This window comes from Medicago truncatula, chromosome 6 (assembly GCF_003473485.1).
Source record: "Medicago truncatula cultivar Jemalong A17 chromosome 6, MtrunA17r5.0-ANR, whole genome shotgun sequence".
Classification (NCBI taxonomy): domain Eukaryota; kingdom Viridiplantae; phylum Streptophyta; class Magnoliopsida; order Fabales; family Fabaceae; genus Medicago; species Medicago truncatula.
In genome coordinates, this window is record NC_053047.1 from 5,591,006 (window position 1) to 5,607,592 (window position 16,587).

At 31.8% G+C, this 16,587-nt stretch overlaps 2 protein-coding genes across 3 annotated transcripts; one reads left to right on the top strand and one right to left on the bottom strand.

The window, feature by feature from the left end:
• Positions 1 to 518: 518 nt before the first annotated feature.
• LOC25495434 (agamous-like MADS-box protein MADS2) lies at positions 519 to 5,948 on the top strand. 2 transcript variants are annotated; one of them, XM_024786643.2, is made up of 8 exons: positions 519 to 923; positions 2,758 to 2,836; positions 3,676 to 3,740; positions 3,838 to 3,937; positions 4,605 to 4,646; positions 4,725 to 4,766; positions 5,048 to 5,190; positions 5,647 to 5,948. In XM_024786643.2, exons 1-8 carry the CDS (start codon positions 739 to 741, stop codon positions 5,744 to 5,746), a joined length of 756 nt encoding a protein of 251 aa, XP_024642411.1. In that variant the 5' UTR covers positions 519 to 738; the 3' UTR covers positions 5,747 to 5,948. The 2 variants fall into 2 exon arrangements, with proteins under 2 accessions (XP_024642411.1, XP_013451109.1); XM_013595655.3 differs by having other exon boundaries at positions 3,679 to 3,740.
• Positions 5,949 to 8,909: 2,961 nt separating this feature from the next.
• Positions 8,910 to 14,981, bottom strand: LOC25495435 (E3 ubiquitin-protein ligase At3g02290). The gene is made up of 5 exons (XM_013595657.3): positions 14,798 to 14,981; positions 13,522 to 13,835; positions 12,007 to 12,433; positions 9,974 to 10,083; positions 8,910 to 9,310 (listed from the first exon to the last, which is right to left on the bottom strand). The coding sequence occupies exons 2-5, from the start codon at positions 13,639 to 13,641 to the stop codon at positions 9,278 to 9,280; spliced, it is 690 nt and encodes a 229-aa protein (XP_013451111.1). The 5' UTR covers positions 13,642 to 13,835; positions 14,798 to 14,981; the 3' UTR covers positions 8,910 to 9,277.
• Positions 14,982 to 16,587: the final 1,606 nt, after the last annotated feature.

The following is a 16,587-nucleotide window of genomic DNA, read 5'->3' on the forward strand; positions in this document are numbered from 1 at the left end:
ACAAATTAAAAACTTGATCGCTGACTTTTGTGTATATTAAAAATCTGATGATAAGAGAAGTTGTACCACAAGTTTTTCTTAGAGAGATTAATCTCATGATGAAATTTTTGTGTCCTACATGGTAAAATAAAAAGTAAAAAATAAAATAGCCAATGGGATAACGACACCTATGTGATGTGATTCAAAATAAGGTAATGAACCACAGTAGAAAATGACATAGATTTTTCTCAACATCATTAACACACAACACAGCTGTCACCACGCGTCATTGCAACACACGCGCTTCCCAAACAACAACGTACTAAACCAAATCGTGAATCTCACGCTCCAACCACGCAAATGGTTTACAGCAAAACTTTCTAAAAATACCCTAAGCAAACTAAAGACAATAAAAAGAAAGTTGTACAAAAATAGAAAGTTACACCAACCCTAAGTTTCACTCCATTTTTATGGTTGAAAAAATAAAATAAAAAATAAAATAAAAAACATCTGAAGATAAATTGCAATCTTGTATCATTGAAACTGAACTGAACAACACAACAAATATCATTGTTCTCTCTCTCTACACTTTCTCTCTCTAGGGTTTCAAGTATAAAAATGTTTCTATTGTCTTTCACAAATATGGTACTGACCTAAGAAAAGAAGGATTTAAGAAGTGGTAAGTTAAAGAGGAAGATAGAGAAATTGTTATAATAAATAAATAAATAAAGTGAAATATTATTATTTTTGAAGTTGAATATGGGAAGAGGAAGAGTGGAATTGAAAAGGATAGAGAATAAGATAAACAGACAAGTAACATTTGCAAAGAGAAGAAATGGACTTCTTAAGAAAGCTTATGAATTATCTGTTCTTTGTGATGCTGAAGTTGCTCTTATTATCTTCTCCAATAGAGGCAAGCTTTATGAGTTTTGTAGCAGTCCTAGGTATGTTTCTGTTTCTGTTTTTTTATTCTTATTTTTGTGTTTTTTTTTAATATTTTTTTTAATTTTTAATTTATATTTTCTTTTGTAGAATCATAATAACTAATTAAATGAGTTTCTTAGATTTTTTTTATTGTTTGATTATTGATTTATGAGATATATTTTATTTGAAGGTTGATTGATTATTTGAGAAGTTTTTATTTTAGATTTATTTATCTATAATTTTGATTTTCTGTGTTAGTATTTGAGTTTATTGGATTCATGAGATCTGGAGATATAGTACATGATCTGGTAAATATTGGATGTGTTATTATTATTTTTTATTTATTTTTTATAAAATTACTTGTGTTTTTTCCTTTGTGTTTTTCATATCTTTGTTTTGAGAAAGTTGATCTGATTAAATTCATGTGATGTTTTTTTTTTCTTTTTCTTGAAGGGTTTGTAGTTTTTTAACTAATGATGATAAATGGATAATAGATTTGTAATTGTTTTTATTGAGCTAATGATTTTTGTTTGTTTATTTTAGAATTTAATATTTGATTTACTTTCTAGAGATTTTTTTCTTAAAGTTGCTGACAAGTTGTTACCAGCAGTACTAGATTTACATATATTCAAATAAATCAAGGACATGATGTTAGCTTCCTGAGTTTATTAGTACCAATAAATAAATTTCTCATTTTTTTTTTTGACAAAAAATAAACAAATTTATCTTTGTTTACTCTAAAATTAACAAATATATTTGCATTTAGAAAGGAATTATATATGGATGATTAATTTCATTCAGTGTTTTGCTCTTCTCTGAAATTTCTACTTATATAATGGAGTATTTAACACTTTATTTTTCCTTCCATTTTATGCCTTAAATTCACCATTGAAAAAGTGATTTTTGTGTTAAGAACTCCAAAGTTAGAGACTAATATTAGTATTTCTGTCTCTAATTTCTGTTGGGAATTTTCCATGCCAAATTTCTATTTTTCTCTTCAATTTATCACCTAATATGCTACCTCTTTACCCCCCAGGCCCCCCTTTTGTTTTCAATGTAATTTATAAATTTATAAATATTTCTGATGAGATCTCCTTCAAATTTCTATAGTCACTTATTATTAAAGATAAAAAGTACTATAGTAAGTTCATTTACTAATATTCATGTACATGATGTGTTATTTGATGCATTCAATTAATGACAATGAAATCAAATAAGTCTAAGAAACCTATATGATAGTTTTCAGTCATATATTCCTTACTTTTAGTTCTTTTTCCTGTTATGATACTCATTCTGTCATATTGAGGGAAAAGACATTAAAGCATGACTTGATGTTCAAAGTACTCACACATATATGTGCTGAATTGGGATATATTTAGTGGATCATATTTAGTATTGGTCTATTGGACAATTAATATACAACATTTACTTTTTAATTTACTTGAGCTAAGATAAAAAATGGGAAAAGGAAATGGCTTCACAAACATGGAATTTAACCCTAGAAAAATTTTATTGTCAATAGGAGAACAAATTCATAAATGCTCCTAAATATAGGGATATATCTTGGACCAACATTTTATATTTAGTTGTAATCAAGAAATTAAGAAATTAAGGGTTCATGTTTTGGTGGCCTGATATTGCATTTCACTTGTATTTGAGCCTCATTATCTTAATTTTACTTTTATATGCTTGAGTTTGTGAAACACATAAGCTATTCATTGTTTTATTTATAAGTGCTTAAATAATTACATTCTTAGCATTTTCTTGTGCTTTGGATCTATGAATATCATTTTAGTTGTATGAAATTGTTATTCATGAATTGATTGGTTGTTCCTTTCTTTTCCTTGAATGCAGCATGCTCAAGACGCTTGATAGGTACCAAAAATGCAGCTATGGTGCAGTAGAAGTTAACAAACCTGCCAAAGAGCTTGAGGTATATAAAGCTATTGCTTTAATTTGTTTAACACACATGATTATAGCATTTGGCCCTATTCAAATAAACAACTTCATTAAGCATTTATAGCCTAAGTGCTTATCATATACTACCTTCGTCCCTAGTTATAAGCCCTTTGAAGAAAATTTTGTGCTAAGTATAAGCCATATGCAATTTACTATGTGCATTTTATCTCTCTCTAAACATGCTCCTTATTAATACTGCCAATTGATCTTGAAAAATGAAAAGTTAAGGTGGACAAGGGGTATTTTAGGAAGATCCACATAGTAAATAGACACACGAAATTCACTAATAGTTTTTCTTAATATTTTTTTTTATGGTGGCCGGGGTTCGAACTCCCGAACCGTGCATATATTATGTATTGTCCCTACCAACTGAGCTAAGCTCACGAGGACAATAATTTTTCTTAATATATGAAATTTTTTAGAGGTCCTTAGAAAAATGAACGGAGAAAGTAAGTGATTACGTTACGTATAAACTATTTTTATAATAAAAGATACAATAAAGTCAAAATAATTTTCATATTAACTATAATTTGTTATCATAAGCTAACAATAATTCATGGACATGTCATAAATTGCTTTTACAAGTGCGTCTAAACATCCTCACAAATACTTTCGTCAATAGATAAACCTAAATAAGTCATTTTAGGTATTTTTTTCAACATCTCTTGAAAATTTCACTCAAGAAAAGTGTTATAAACTACTATAGAGCATTGAAAATATGCTTATGCCTATTGTTATAAACTATTGAAAATATGCTTATGCATTGAAAAGTGTTATGGACTATTGTTATATTTAACTTGTTACTTGCTTTAGCAGAGCAGTTACCGTGAGTACTTGAAGCTGAAAGCAAGATTTGAATCTCTTCAAAGGACTCAAAGGTAAATATATTAACATGTGTGAGTGTAAATGTTCAAACTATATATATGTTTTTGAAGTGTTTCATTAAGACCATGGCATTTTGTTCCTTAATTGCAGAAACCTTCTTGGTGAAGACTTAGGTCCATTAGGTACCAAAGATCTTGAGCAGCTTGAACGCCAACTTGATTCATCTCTCAAGCAAGTCAGGTCCACCAAGGTATAAAAATTCGTCTCTAATTACATCGTTAACTGTTAGAGACATCAAATTTAGTAATCAAGTTTATGTTTCTGTCTCTAATTTTCGTCGCATCAACGCTTTTTAGTGGTGTTTGTGAGTATTTAAGATGCATAAAGAAATTTTTTAAACTTAAACTTTCAACTTTAATTATGTCATACTGCTCAATTAGTAAAATATAATTTCTTGAATAGAATATTTCATAAAACCCTAAGTTTCAGTAAAATGTGAAATGCTTAACTATGTTGGTGACACAGTTTTGATCATGAAAATGGTTAATATATCTGAAAACAAATCCTGATAATTCCTAGTCTGAAGTTTCCTTATGAATAGCTTATTATTACTTGTGAGATTAAATCATTAAATTGGTCTCTGTCTTTGTACTCATTTTCAAATTAGCCTCCGACTATATTAATATTTCAAACTAATTTATGTCTTTATCAAAAGTTTTTCATTTAGGTCCCTCGTCATGCGACAGAAACATAAAAAAGACCTAATTGAGAAACTTTTAACAAAGACAGAGACTAGTTTAAAATATTAATATAGTCGGGGACTATTGAAAATGATCTACAAAGATAGGGACCAATTTGGTGGTTTCTTGTTACTTCTTTTGATGATATCTGACATTAAATGGAACATCAATTTGCAGACCCAATTCATGCTGGACCAATTAGCTGATCTTCAAAATAAGGTACATGGTGTTTGCATTACTTCATAATAAATCAACTTTATATGTTCCTAACACATGTAATCCATTTTTTGGCCATAGGAGCATATGTTGGTAGAAGCAAACAGATCTTTGTCTATGAAGGTAACATTCATCCATCATCCATGCCATTATTGTTCTTATGCATGGTTCTATTTCACAATATGATTATGTACTTGTCTAAAGTACTTGGAACATTAAAATACTATTATGAATTTTTTTGAAAAGGAAAAATACTATTATGAATTGATTAATGTACCTTAAGACTAAAGTAGTAACCTATTCTTACAATATAAAGACTATAGTACTGATTTATACCTATTCATCCATTCATATTAATTAAGTCCTTGTGCTGATGATTTGATTGAATACTATTCTATTGAAAGCTGGAAGAAATCAATATCAATTCAAGAAACCAGTATAGGCAAACATGGGAAGCTGGTGATCAAAGTATGGCATATGGTAATCAAAATGCTCACTCACAAAGCTTCTTTCAGCCTTTGGAGTGCAATCCAACATTGCAGATAGGGTAATAATCTATAAATCATTTTCTTTTTTGTTGTTGCTAAAGATGATTTGAATTAGGTTTAACTATTCTCTAGGTCCTAAACTATTTCAAAAAATTTAAATAGGTCACTGAATTAAAAAAAAATATTGTACCTGGGCCCCTAAATTTGTTATTGATTTGTAATTAGGTCCTTAAACTACTTTTTTTTTTTTTTTAAATCGTGTCCCTAAATTTTTAAATAATTTGTAACTATGTCGTTGAACTTACGGAACTTACAGATGCAAATATAAATTATTTAAAATTTTAAGGACCTACTTATAGTGCATGTTTGGAATCACATTAAAAACAATAAAATGACACTGTGATATTGTTGAAACTCTCGAGTGTATTTTTTGTCAAAATGAAATAGTTCAGATACATATAAAATATATTGAACCTTTAAATTATTAAATTCTAAACCATTGTTCCTTGATACAGGACTGATTACAGGTACAGTCCTCCAGTAGCATCAGATCAGCTAACTGCAACAACTCAAGCTCAACAAGTTAATGGATTTATTCCTGGATGGATGCTTTGAGCTAAGCTCATTATTTCTCTATTTGCATAAAAGCAAAAGACAAAAAAATGCCTTTTGGTTTTGACATTGTTGTAAATGCTGCATGTGCTTCTTTCTGGTTAACTTGTTTTGCTATAAAAACAGCAGTGACTGAATTAAAACTATTGAAACTTTTAGCCATAGATATATATGGCATATATGAAGGTTTTTAGTATTTTGAATATCTTTAGATGTTATTTTCATTTTTCTTATGCATCACTTACTAATCTGATACTAATCTATATGCTTTATATCATTATATGCATTGTTTTTAAACATCAATTTTAATTTCATTACTAGAGGAACATATAAAATAGTATTTGGTTGGTTGTGAAAAGGGTGGTACAATGTGTGTATGAGTATCTTTTTTCTATTTGGAATATGTTTGAAGGCAAATTTTAATATGGACCACCTTCATAAGTGTTTCATCATGGACCATACTTTAAAAATGTTTAAATGTTAAAATAATTTAAGTGAGTAACCACTGAAAATTGACTAAACTATTTACAAAATTGTGGGTTCAACTCATGTTGTCAGCATGAGACCTCTTTAATCAATGATTTATAAATATCTTTGTTAGTGTTCATTAAACTTTGAGACTTTCCTCGACACTCGGTGAATCTCTGAAATTAAATTTATCCAAACATCATTTGATCCCCAAACTCCTCAATATAGTGCATTTGAAAGAAGAGAAAAAATATGTTCCACACGTGAGTCATATGATCAACTGCACATAACTAAAGTTTGCATGGGAATGCTGACCTCTTTCAATGCAACTCCATTTGAGCTTAGCATAAACATTAAATATCCACTTGTATTGTTTAAAGTATGTTCCTTAGAACACCATATGTAATGTTGGTATAAAAAAAAGTTAAAGTGCATTTTTCCCCCCTTAAGTTTTAAAAAGTTATAATTTTAGTTCCCTATGTACAAAAACTACAATTTTGATCCCTTAAGATTTAGCCCATTTGCAACTTTGATCCTTTTGGTCAATTTTGACCAAAATAATGAATTAAAAAATAAAAAATGCCACATAATCATTTTATAAATTAAATAAATTAAAAAATATTAAAAATCAGAAAAGGTTAAAAATAAAACCCAAAACAAACATATTCATCATTCATCTCTACCAATCCAAAAAAAAAACCTTCAATCTTCAATTTTCATGTCTTCATAACAATCTTCAAAAATTGTAATTAACAAAAAAAAAAAAAAAAGACTTAATTGCTATTTTTCGTCCCTTAACTAATTTTTTGGTATCACTTTGGTCCCATAATTAATAAAAAGTCTGTTTGAGTCCTTTAAATATGTCTCTGTTACATAAATTGGCTCCTTCCGTTAATTTTATTAAAAAATTGTTAGAATTTGTACAAGTCATCACCTTCATTCAACTTCTTCATCTTCTTCCTCATCCACATTCATCAACCTTCATAATAAAAATCCAGCACAACAGAAAACTGAAGAAAAAAAATCGAACCTTGAAATTGAAATTGGAAGAAAACAAATTGATTCTTAAATATTGAAACATAAAAGCTCTATTTTCTGTAGAGGAAAAAAAAAACTCATTTTCAAATTCAATCTAAACTCTTCATCATTATCATCATCATCAATCCTTCATAAAAATCCATTCTTCATAAAAATCCATTTTCTGAACTAAACCCATCACCATTATTCCTTCAAAAACAAAACTCATTGTCGAAAGAGGAACACATATGAAGGAGAATTGGAACACGATTTCAGTACCCCAATCAAAAGAGGAACACATGAGTAAGAACTAGAACACAAAAAACTTGAAGATTATTTGCAATTTCAACAACGCATGCAAATCAACGATTTTGAGCATGATTTCCGATTTTCATTTGTTTAAGAGGAATTGAAAACGAATTTTCGTTTGATGGTGTTATGAGAAGACCTATGGAAGAAGAAGACGACGACTTATGGTGTTATGGGTGAAGTTGTTGTCATTGGAATAAAAAAAATTTAGTCATTCCAAATCTTAAAGAAATTCACAAATTAAAATGATAATGAGTTTAGATTAGGATTTCATATGATAAAGGTAAAGTATTATATGATGAGTTTTGTTGTTTAAGTTTTTTTTTTTTTTTTTTTCTCTGGGTTTGTATGAAGGTTTTATGAAGATTTGTTGAAGAAGATGAAGATGAGGAGGAAGAAGATGAATATAAATTCCAACCAATGTGAAAATGACACGTGTGCTTGAGTTAACATATTTTTTAATAAAATTAACGGAAGGAACCAATTTATGTAACAGAGACATATTTAAAGGATTCAAACGGACTTTTATTAATTATGAGACCAAAACGATACCAAAAAATTAGTTTAGGGACGAAAATAGCAATTAAGCCAAATAAAAATTAATTCAAATTAAATGGCACAAAATTGTATTCCTTTTCCAACTAGCAGCAACGTAATAGTTGAATCCTAAACTTTTTTTTTTTTGGTCAAATGATAAACTCTTATTTCTATTATGTATTTGATTGACGCATATAATAAACTAGATTAATATTTAAAAATGCTGAAATTGCCGAAATTGTTAGGCCGGATGCCATGATCGGGGTTCGAACCCCGGTACCTCCACTTGTGTGTGTGAGTTTATAATGGCTTTGCCATTTCGTCTATCTAAAAAAAAAAAAAATTGATATTTGAACAGCTATTTTACAATAACTTTTGTGACAATTTTATCTCTCATACTTACATCATGTTTTTACTTGATCTGTCTTTGATAAATCATAAAAAATGATAAGATTAATCATGTGATAAAGTTATTCATTTTTAAAATTTGCCCATGGAAAACGACCATATTTTTCTAAAAATAAAATGGAGAGTCATACTCATAACCCAAAGAGGAGGGAAAAAAAAGCTAGATAAAGTGAAGCCGGAGATTCTTTATAGACTTCTTCTAACTCCATGCTTCTCAAAGCCCCTTGATTTGTCCGAATTTTAAAATCCAAACTCGTAAAAAATGGAGTAAAATCAATCCAATCCTGTAAATTTAAGGCAGCGAGCATCGCAACTCGAAAGGAGAGAACATGATTTTTTTTTTTTGGGGAGTCCATCGACTTGCTAAAGTTGACGAATTATAGTATAGCCATAACACAAAGGGTTAAAAATAAGTGTAGTGTAATAATTAGTGTAACTATTTGGTGTAATTTGATCTTTTATATATGCATACATGACTTTTCTTCAAGATGAATTGTAGAACTCATGGCTTGGAAAACACCAAACCTTACAGTAAACAACAGAGCAATAATAGATCAACATGGTGCTGCATTGACAAAGTTTCCATCTAAATCACTTTTTTTTCCTTCACAGTTGTTTCAGACAAGGAGACAAGCTTCAATCTAAAAAACACATGAGCAGTAAGATTGAACTCACAACAATTAAGAAAAACTTTCATATACATATACAAACACTTCATCTTTCATTATTCACAATGTCTATACTTTTATATCCTTCCTTTCCTCTGTTGCTTCCTTTATGCACCACCCAAATCAATCAAGTGTACGTCGTTTCATCGAAATCCATTTCCTATACAGAAAAATATACACATATGTAGCCAAATATATAACCAATTTATCATTCATTAAAATCCAACTAAAAGCCTAGAATTTTGCAATCAATCAGGAATACATTGCCAACAACAATCTATACATCATAGAAGAGATAAAATTACATCGGTATAACATTTGGATAGTGTTACATTGTTCAATAACCTTCTACCATATACACGTACATATTTTATGTAACTCGCCGTTTGAATGAAAATTTAAATCATAGATTATCTCAGTAGATTTTTTATATAAAACTAAAATTCTCTAACATGTCATTGAGACACATCAAGATTAACGTCATTTAATAAAAAACACTTAAAGATGTTAATCTTGGCGCAATCTACAGTTGCCAACTTTACCAAGATTAAAAACATAGTATGTTATAATTAATGACAGAGGCAGTAACTAAAATTATTGAAACAAAAAAATGATTGAGCAGATACATATCGGCACTGTGCATTTTTTTGTTAACTACTAAGATTATGTTTTGTTCATTTAGCATTTACAAGTCACGATAATTTAATATTTGAACTTCTCTTAATAGAAGGTGTAGTTCTACCTTGATGTATGCTACGAAGCAAATTTTATGGATTTCACTGCAAACATATTTGGTTAAAGATGTTAGAAAATAATACATTACCTTCCCACAAACTGGACAATTGTCACTTCTCTCCATCCACTCATAGATGCAACCAAGGTGAAAATGATGAGAGCATTTTGTCATTATCTTTGGATTCTCTTTAGTGTACTCTGCAAGCATAAACAATTGTCAAAACATAGAACTTATCAAGATGCATATTATTCATATTTTTACCTTCAAGATCAACTAATGAAACCATTGCGCAAACCAAGTTTTATTATCCCCGTTCAATTGAAATATACCTTCAAGATCAACTTAACAATTTAAGGCACAAGAGGCACAAATTTGAAAGTAAAAGGAAAAATGATGCCCAATGGAGGCTCAAAAGATCGTCAACTTTCTATAGTATATCGAATCAATTTAAGTCCTTATAAGTTATAAAGCTTGAATAATTTTCACCTCTTGAGCTAGCTTTTGGGGCTAAGTTAGGTCTAAAGCCTAAAAATCTGCATATAGTAGAGTTTATCATTGATCCATTATTGGGCTACCCATATTTATTTCTCCTATGTTCTACATGTTCGGTCCTGACTCCTGAGCATGGGGTACATTCATTCACGCTTTAAACATCTATCTAGTCTTAAGCATGAGGGGTGTCAGAGTCCCAATCAATATAGATATCGCCTAAGGCAATCATAAAATTGAGACAATCCTAACCTAACAAGTCGATTTAATATGGTTCCATTAGGCCCTAGCTCGCCTTTTTAATAGTTTACATTCAAGCAAAAGGAAAATATTATGCACAATATAGGCTCAAAAGATCATCAACTTCCCAGAGTAAGTATATCAAATTAAAGTTTCTAAGTACAGGCTTGAGGAATTCTCACCTCTTGAGCTAGATTTTAGGGCTTAGTTTAAGCCTAAATCCTCAGATAGTGATAGAGCCATATCGTGGATATGTTATTGGGTTACCCATATTTGTCCGTGTGCTAGATGTCCGCTCATGGAAGGTGTTTTAAAATCTCTATTACTCAGTCACTCACATTTGTCCACCATGGTAGTAAGAATCGCGAGTCAACTCATTGGAGCATACAATCTGTATTGCGATCCCGCGATTTATGATCTCGTGACCCCTTCCCGGTCTCAGGTAGGATCTCGATTCTGACTATCTTGGTCCATGCTTCAGACGTCTAGTATTAAGCATGAAGGGGTGTGTTGAGAGTCTCAATCAATTAGAGATATTGCCTAAGAGGTAATCATAAAACTCAGACAATCCTAACCTTACAAGTCAATTTTATTTGAATCAGTTGGGCCCTAGCCCAAATTTTAAGAGTTGTCGTTCAGGCTTAAAAGAATATTTCACTACACAAGCACAAAGTTATAACTATAAGACCCCTACATGACACTGAATGCAAATAGATAAAAATCTGAAAAGAAAATAAACTATACAATGCGGTGGGAACAAAGTTACAGTGAGTTACAAGGCATAATAGGATTAAAATGAAGATAGTTATTAGAGAGTTGGTGTAAAAGCTAACGTGGAAAAGATGGTATAGTCTTTTCTTAGACAGTTTGGATATGTCACATGTGTGGTAAAGACAGAGAAGCCCGGGAAGAAAAGTAGATAAGAATGGTAGCGAAAAAGTTGGGACTAGATAATAGTACCCAACAAAAACTGTAGACTAAACCACTAAGAAGGATTTAGATTTAAATGGCTTGATGATCTACTTGATTTAAGATAAAAACTACCAAGTAATTTATCAAAAAAAATTAACCGACTCCACCTAATGGAAGGGAAGATTGCATTGTTCTTTTTGTTGATGCCAAAATCTTTCACTGACTATGTAGCACTGACACTTCAGAACGAAAGCTGGTCCAGTGTCCGACACTAACACGACACAGACCACATGTGGTTACATTTAATCACTTCCATTTTATCATATTATTACTGGTGTATGTGTCAATGTTCATGTATATACCTGTGCTTCATAAATCACCGAGCATCATATAGTACCAAACCATGCTGATTTAAGTCCCAGTATCAAAGGGTCTTCTAATGAAAAACTGAGATTATTAAAGAAAATGTATAAATCTACCTTCAAGACAAGTTGGACAAATATCCTCGTCTTCCGACGATGCATAAATGAGTCCAACTCCGGTTGTATATTTTGCTGATGAAAGTTTTAATGCGGACTTAGAACGGTATATCTTTGATTCATCTTCACAGGCACATTCATTCCATTTCTCTGATGAATGTAAAGGTTCTGGATCCACATCTGTGTCACTTCTTAGAGGTTCAGTTTCGTCATTTGAATGGCTTGAACTTTTCTCACGCCTTGAAACTAGTCCATCACGCTGCGAGCGGAAAAACCGAGGCTCTGCATCATAAGGTAAAGGCCTTGGAGGAGAACGGTACATGTCAGATAGAGAATTATCAAGTGATGCGGCAGAAGTCATGGACGCTGTCCCCTGAAGAGATGAAGGAACTGAATGTGCTTCCCCTCTACGAAATATTGATGCATACTGAAATTTGAGATAGGAAAATGGTTATATTTTTTATTAAAAACTACAGCTCTGATTTACATCATTGTGAAAAAAGGATTTTGGTCTAAAATAGTCTTTAGGTAGCTTTCCAACAAATCGTAATATAAATGCCGATCAATAAGGTGGATTTACCATCAAGAAACATACATTCACAAATGCAGAGTACTTTTCCTAGGCCAAATAATAGGTTAGTACAAGCAATATTGTCAATCATGGATCGCGGAAAATAGTGGTTTGTTCACATTCCACCTTGCCACAGTGCTATACCGCCGCTATTTGACAACACTTTGTAACAAATAGCATATTGGCATCGCAAAACAATAGCGATTTATTCAAATTCCTCTATACTATAGCGCTGCTACAGCCATTATTTGACAACAGAGTACAAATTGATTTGAGATGTTTTTCTTTTGTGGGCTTTGTAGGACAAGTTTGCAATCACTTGACTATGTAAGCTTCATATTATAAACTTTCCCGCAAAACTAAGTGAGACATATTTTGATTTTAAGAGTCACCTCTAACATTGATAGCACTCGAGATTTCTTCACTGAAGCATACATGCAAAAGAATACCATTTAAAAATAAGTAGGACTATGACACATTTCAAGAATAGTTGTACGCACTATACAAAACCAGAACACTAAAGAGATGCTAATGCCAACAATTTCACTTGCAAAATTTTAGGTTATATAATTCAAGCAAAGGAACCAGGTGTGCAAGGAACGCAAAGATCAGCACATCAGATGTTCATGCGATGTCGCTATAGTCCCCAAATTAATGAAAATTACAAAAGCATCTCAAATGTGTCTCTCGTCAATCAGTTTGGTACTCGAATGTGTTTTTCGTTAGTTAGTTTAGTCCTCAAATGTATCATCCATTAGTCAGTTTGATCCATCAATATACTAACAAAAGTTACACTCGAATTGTTGTAATTTCGATACAATCAATGACTACATAGACATTGCCTCACATTTAGCAACCAATATGACTATTTACTCTTCAAATTCAAATTACGTATAAGGCAAACAAAACAAGGGAGAGAATGGAAAGAGGATGTAGATACATACCACATTCAAAAGATTCTGAACCAAGCAACTGAGACACGGGCAATTCCTATACACAGTACTATTTGGATTTACATAATCTTCATAATCATCAAAGCTCAAACAACAACAAACAGAACCCATTATTCCAACTAGCTTCAGATTTCTCCCACTCTTCAACTGATCAATGAAAACTAGATGGTGCTACATGCATGGTTTGAGAAAAATAGTCTCCAACAGCACCACACCAACTATGTTTTCAGAAGCTTCACTGCATCCATGAAACAGTACCATCCCTCATTTGTAATATGGATCAAAGCACTGTTGCTCTTGCTCACCTGCAAAATAAATCAAAATAGCATTACAGAAAAACAACAAGATCATTATTGAAAAGCATGAGAAAGTTGTAGAATATACCATTCATACAATTATTTCACAAATTAAAATAACTATGCTCGAATTCAAGATAAGAAATTCCCTTATATATTTAATGCGCAAAAATGTGTATGTGTGTATTCATCAGAAAAATAATATCACTTGTTTATTAGCTTGGTTGCCACATATCTGAGCAATGCACCAAATGTTCATTATTCAAACCAACGTGTACAGAACTTACAAGGATATAAAATCAGAACTATGACACAAGATCAGTACAAAACACATGATATGAATACCATATAACATAAAATAACTAATATAAAATGGATTTAATCCATATACATTGTCACCGTAAAGATTTTTTACACCGTCAATAAATCATAATCGTCCCAACATTAACAACATTTGACTTTTTAATCCGTACACACAATTAGTGGTGATTTGCTGACAATATAAAACTTCACACTTAAATTTTTCTAAAACTTTTTACACTGAAAGTGTATCAAAAATTAAATTATTATTATAAAATTAAAAAACTAATATGAAAATTTGACACACACCGACAGTATCATGTGCTCAGTCTATAAACTCCAAAGTTTGGAAAATTTGATTCTTTTCTTCACATAAAAGCTATGTCATTGTATCAACCAACATCATCACAGTACAAAGCTTCAAAAAATTATATAAATTACAAAATAAAACAAATAATCAATATAAAATCATATCAGAAACGCACTTGAATTAGCAAAAACAAAGCGACCCATTTCAGATTATCATATCAATAAGCAATTAAAAGGGTCAAAATGAAATTTAGAAGCCGAAAACTCAGGTGGGTATGGTGAGAAAAATATAAAAATTGAATTTTTATTATTATTTTTTTATAATAAAAAGAGTGTAAGAAAAAGAGATTGAAGAGATGAACCTTGGAGTGAGAAATTGAGGAGAGTAGATAGATGGTTGGAGAATGAAATTGCAAAGGAAAAGGGGTTGAAAATTTTGGATTTTTGCGGCGATTATTGCTATGAAACTGCGAAATTGAAGCTATCTCTTGTTCTTCTCTTTCTTTCCCTTTTGCTTTGGTTTGGTGGGTGAAGTGGAGTGTTTTATTTATTTTATTTATCTTTTTCATTTTCTATTTTATGAGTAAATAAAAAATTCAATCTTTGAAATTTATAAAGTACAACATTTTTTTTTTTGAAGAGATTAAAATGAGATATATTACCACAACATAGGGCCTCCTGGCTCAAGATGAATCAAGGAAGAAAACCCCAAAGAGTTAAAACAACAACTATACAATAATTACAAGACAAAGGCCTACACCGCACAACATGCCGGTTCCACCAAAGAATTAGCCTATGCCTAAAATAGTAAACGGACTAATCCACCAACCATGATAATTGAAGGAAAGAGTTATAAACCTCGTCTTCAACCATTTGAAAGTCAGTAACTTAATCCTATCGACCACCTGTAAGATTGAGCTATCTATAGCCTTAAAAATTCTGTTATTCCTTTCCTTCCAAATTTCCCAAACTGTTGCAAACCAAATAACCTGTAAAATTGATTGCCTCGATTTAGAGACACCACCAAAGTGGTGAAATTGAGTAAAATTCCCAGAGACGTCATTAGGTAACACCGTAACAACTCCAAGCCACTGTAGAATATAATTCCAAACCGTACTAAAAAACATACAATGAAACAATAAGTGAGTGGAAGTTTCAAAACATCCACAACCACCCACACACATTTGATCATCGAATTGCAACACCTGACGCCTAAATAAATTATCTTTTGTTGGAAGTCGGTCACGAAACAAACGCCACACAAACAACAAAACCTTTAGCTGTACATCCTTATGCAAAATAAAAGGTGCTGTCCCCATTGTGACGACAACATCTTGTGCGATAATAGATGTATATGCACTGCGAACTGAATAAATTGAAGACAAGTCTGGCTTCCATATCCATTGATCCTCTCTATGAACCTGTAAAGACAAATTTTGCAGTAAAATAATAAGCTCTTCCACCGACTCCTCCTCTCACGCAAACAACCTACGTCTCCACCTCCACGCCCCTCCATCCACCCCCCAACCTAACTCTTTCATCACCGCCACAGATTCATCCTTCAACAACGTCAACTCAAATAACCTATAAAATCTAGCCCTTAACGACACCTCTCCCACCCAAACATCCGACCAAAACTTGGTATCTTTTCCATCACCCAAGGAGCGAGAAATATTACTATAAAACCACCCCTCCGACCTCAAACTCGCCACATTCCTCCACCACAAAGAACTATCACGATCTCCAACCCTCAACCTTCCGTTCTCTAAACCATTCCTAGCTGCCAACACCCTAAACCACAAACTATCCTTCTCCACCAACATCCGCCAACACCACTTCCCTAACAATGCTAAATTAAATTCTTTTATTCTCCTTACCCCCAATCCTCCAACCTCCTGACTCCGACAAATAGAATTCCAGTCAACCCAAAAAAATTTCCTATGGTCTACACTCCCCCCCCCCCCCCCCCCCCCAAAAAAAATTATTTAAAATAGAATTGATAGCTGAAATAATACCTGACGGAGCCTTGAAAAAAGAAAGAGCATAAACAGGGAGTGATGACAGAACAAATTTCAATAAAACCAACCGGCCACCCAAGGACAAGTGTCTCGACTTCCAACCCGACAGTCTAGAATGTATTCGATCAATAAGC

Excerpts from the sequence above, each read along its gene's own strand:
- LOC25495435 (XM_013595657.3), bottom strand. The coding sequence starts at position 13,641 with ATGGGTTCTGTTTGTTGTTGTTTGAGCTTTGATGATTATGAAGATTAT. Across the intron at positions 12,434-13,521 it reads TTCAGAATCTTTTGAATGTG|TATGCATCAATATTTCGTAG; the intron begins GTATGTATCTAC and ends CTCAAATTTCAG. Across the intron at positions 10,084-12,006 it reads TTGTCCAACTTGTCTTGAAG|AGTACACTAAAGAGAATCCA; the intron begins GTAGATTTATAC and ends TTATGCTTGCAG.
- LOC25495434 (XM_024786643.2), top strand. The coding sequence starts at position 739 with ATGGGAAGAGGAAGAGTGGAATTGAAAAGGATAGAGAATAAGATAAAC. Across the intron at positions 3,741-3,837 it reads TCTCTTCAAAGGACTCAAAG|AAACCTTCTTGGTGAAGACT; the intron begins GTAAATATATTA and ends CCTTAATTGCAG. Across the intron at positions 3,938-4,604 it reads AGCAAGTCAGGTCCACCAAG|ACCCAATTCATGCTGGACCA; the intron begins GTATAAAAATTC and ends ATCAATTTGCAG.